Raw genomic sequence first — 3850 nt, 5'->3', positions numbered from 1 at the left:
GGAAAAAGTCATAGTGTTTAAATTTCTAATTCACCTTTGCTCTTACCCTGTTGTCCAGATAGGGCTTACTTTTTATTTCAAAAGCCCTGGTCTGCGGACGGCAGACATGTCAAGTGTTGATGAAGAACAGTGTACAATTACAGAGTAACTGTACCCTGAAGTGGTGAGGATGTGCAGTGTGTACTAATAACTAACATTCTGTTGTGATTCACTCCACAGCAATCATTCCTTGGGATGCTTTTCCAGGAAAAATATGTGGCTCTGCTCTTGAGAACATCTGCAACACCAATGAGGTAAAACCTTCTTCTGTCTGGGCCTGGGCATGGTCAACCTGGCAAAGGACAGTGAAGAAAAGGCCCTCCTAGGTAGAAAGAGCGGGAGATGGTGCAAATGCTAGTAAGGAAAGCCTCGCTTTGTAAACTGATTTGTATGCAATCACCAATAGTTAGCCATTTTTGACCTAGCAAATGGCCATTTTATGTGGTCCAGATATTCAGTAAGGATCCTTAGCAATCAGAAAGCTTCCTCTTTTGGCAGTAATATGTACTGATACCAATTGTGCACATCTGAAAACATATGTGGCTTCTTCTTTTTCACTGCCACGTATTTTTTTGAAAGTAGGACATTCGTTACAGAGTAAATATAATTTTCTTGAAAAGATTCCTCTGAATTTGTGTATAAACTATTTTTTAAGTCAATTATACTTAATTATATTTCTATAGAAATTTTACTGGTATGTCTCTTTGTTTTTAATTAGATTGAAAATCTTTGTTTAAAATATTAGAGCTCTAGAATAGTTTTAGACACCTTATAAGTGTTTAGACATCTTATAAGTGTTTATAAAGGAAAAGTCTTAAATGCACTAGTAAGAGTGCATATTTAAGAGAATCTTAGCATGCTTTTGGAAAGCCGTGAATCACTGAAATAATCAGCCACTGCCTCCATCATTAGGCAGTTTGTATATCTATACTAAGGTGTGGCTCAAAGCAGGAGTGTCGCTGCACACTGTAGTCATAAAAGAGAATTATATTCATGACTGAGGTCCAGCCCCCAAATTGTGATTTAATTGGTGTAGGGTATAACCTAGGCATCATAAAGTTTTAGAAAACTCCTACATGATGCTTTTCTGCAGTGAGCCAGGGTTGAGACAGAGACTTGAAAGGAGTGCAGTTTGGCACACAGCGTGGCGGAAAGCAGCTCTTGAGGAGAAAGAACAGGTGGAGGCCCGGTCCTTCCCCATCCACTGCTCACCTGGTGCCCTGTTCTTTCCTAGTTCTATATGTCCTATCACCTGTTCATCGTGGCCTGTGCTGGAGCTGGTGCCACCGTCATTGCACTGGTGAGTAATTGCGGCTCCAGGCCCACCTAGAACAGCCCCCCCACCCTCCAGGCTCTGATGCTCGATTTGCTTTCCAGCAACACACCTCTGGGACATAGTCTTGGTTCCACTTCACTGGTGGAAACTTACCCCAGGGCTGAAGTGTAGGCAGTACTTGTTATCTGTCCTGGTAACTGAGTATATATAGTGGAATTTGGATTCTTTTGAAAGAAGAGAGAGTGTCAATACCTGGAATAGGTGTTGACTAGGAATAGCACTTAACCTAGTTCTACTGTGTTTGTAAACGGAAAAGCAGCCACTGCGTGGGTCCTGAGCGGGCACCGGCCCTGACTGCCTGTATCTTACTGTCGTGTTCTGTTCTCTTCCCCCAGCTGATCTACATGATGGCTACTACCTATAACTATGCCGTCTTGAAGTTTAAGAGTCGGGAAGATTGCTGCACTAAATTCTAAATTGCTTAAGGCCAACAAGGAGCTGTAGGGAGCGCTCCTCCGCAGCCTGAAATCTCCCTGACGCCCCAGACTAAAGCCGAGTCTAGGTTGCTGCAGTTTGGTGACAGTAATTTGTAAATAGCTCTAGTCTGCTCATTTCACATCGTAGATTAATAAGCTGACTTACCCTGAGTGCATTACAAAATGAGATCTGGCTACTTCCACGTTGTGAGAAGGATTCAGTTATGTACTGCTGTGGGTCAGCATCCGTTAAAGACAAATTTTCTTAAACTTTCAGCATGTTTCTAAATGAAGTGTTAAAACTTTGTAATACCTGCATTTTCCATTACTTTTACTTGCTTAGTAACCAGTTTCAGTGACAAAAATGAAAAGTGTTAAAGATGAAATAGAAAAGGAATAATTTTAATCTGTATTTTGTTTTATCAGACTTTTTCTGCAAAGTATTTTGCAAACATATTTTGATTTAAAATACTTTATGATCATATGCCTCATTACCATAACAAATACTCCTAAAAGGTGACATGAGAATTTGAAGGAAAAAAGCCACAAATGTGTTTCCTTCAAAAAGAGAATTAATTCATATCTGATTTTTTGGGCATAATCCTCTGATTCCTTTTACAGTCCCCAAACTGATATCTTTAAATTGCTGTGTTTAATGAAATGTACTTGCTCAGTAGCCCATTCTGAAACTGCACACAACATTTTAATAGAAAAATTGTGTCTGAATATGAAGGTCTCAATATGTCAAAAGGTAAACATGAAATATAAGATACATGAGGTACATATTTATTTTTTAATTAAATAAACAGGAAAGAAATGTTTGCCACACGAACTATAAACAATCATAATAAGGATTTTTACATTTTGTAAAACCAAATAATATAGTTGTACTCCAAATATCTGTTAACACAGAGATTGCATACTTTATTAATCTTAATTTCTTGTTTTTACATTCATCTAATTTTTCCATATTCAATATGTAGTTTTTAAATTATTTACTCAAAATAAACATTGTTCATACCTTTAACTCTTTGGGGGAAATTGATTTTTGTCTATAAGGAGAAAAGGTCTTTGCAATACAGTTATTCAAAAGTAAACACAGTGTGTTTCTTAACTTCTACATTAGTCTTTAAAATTATTCTTAAAATTGTAAACAGCACTCTCATATTTATTTCATGTTTGCTTTTTCTAAACAGTAACTTTGGCCATTTTTTTCAGTTCACTGTGTCTGTAGACTAACTCTTCTTCAGCCTTCTACTCTTAAGCATAGTAGTAGAGCTGCTTCCAGAATCTGATGGCTCTGACAGCAGAAGGAGTATAACAGAATAACCCTCTCCCTTTTGACAGCAAAGACTGTGTAGTCTGCCTAGCAGCTTGCTTTGCCTTCTGACATGCTCACTAGCCATCACGCTCACCCTTCTTTTCCAGATCCACTTCCTCATGATACTGTCTTCTAACTGGGCTTACTTAAAGGATGCAAGCAAAATGCAGGCTTACCAGGATATCAAAGCAAAGGAAGAACAGGAACTGCAAGATATCCAGTCTCAGTCAAAAGAACAACTCAATTCTTACACATAAATGTTTGCCAGAGTGTTACGGCCGACGAAGTGACAGCTCTGCCCACTCACGAGACGGCTGCTCTGCAGTGCAGATGTGTCCCCAGCAAACAACCTAAACACTTCACTGTCCTCTCCAGCTGCTGGGAGGTGTTGCAACACCTCCCAGCAGCTGGAGAGGACAGTGAAGTGTTTAGGTTGTTTGCTGGGGACACATCTGCACTGCAGAGCAGCCGTAACCGATAGGAATATATCATAGTTCTTGTTATGTATACCAGGGATGGGACTATAAGCTTATGTATGCTATCTGTGCTCTAATCAATGTATTTATATGGAGAATAAACTGGAATTCTGACAGCTGGTATGAATTAAGCCTTGACTCTTAATGTGGCTTATATTAAGTTAAAAAAAATTTAGCTGAATTTCTTTCCCCCAAATCCAGAACACATAAATATTTTAGCCAACTAGAAACCTATTCTTCCTATTAAAACCTATAATGAGCC

At 38.8% G+C, this 3850-nt stretch overlaps 1 protein-coding gene across 1 annotated transcript in view; it reads left to right on the top strand.

The window, feature by feature from the left end:
• Window positions 1–2746, top strand: part of LOC103680463 (neuronal membrane glycoprotein M6-b) — a 34531-nt gene extending 31785 nt beyond the window's left edge. The window contains exons 5-7 of the mRNA XM_008709977.1: window positions 220–293; window positions 1274–1339; window positions 1711–2746. Coding sequence (XP_008708199.1) covers window positions 220–293; window positions 1274–1339; window positions 1711–1791 — 221 coding nt within the window. The 3' untranslated portion in view covers window positions 1792–2746. The remainder of the gene's footprint in view (window positions 1–219; window positions 294–1273; window positions 1340–1710) is intronic.
• Window positions 2747–3850: the final 1104 nt, after the last annotated feature.

Source organism: Ursus maritimus (genome assembly GCF_017311325.1).
Source record: "Ursus maritimus isolate PB19 chromosome Y unlocalized genomic scaffold, ASM1731132v1 scaffold_Y6, whole genome shotgun sequence".
In the NCBI taxonomy this organism is placed as follows: Eukaryota; Metazoa; Chordata; class Mammalia; order Carnivora; family Ursidae; genus Ursus; species Ursus maritimus.
Note: the sequence above shows the minus strand (reverse complement) of the source record. Positions and strands in the feature narration are given on the sequence as shown.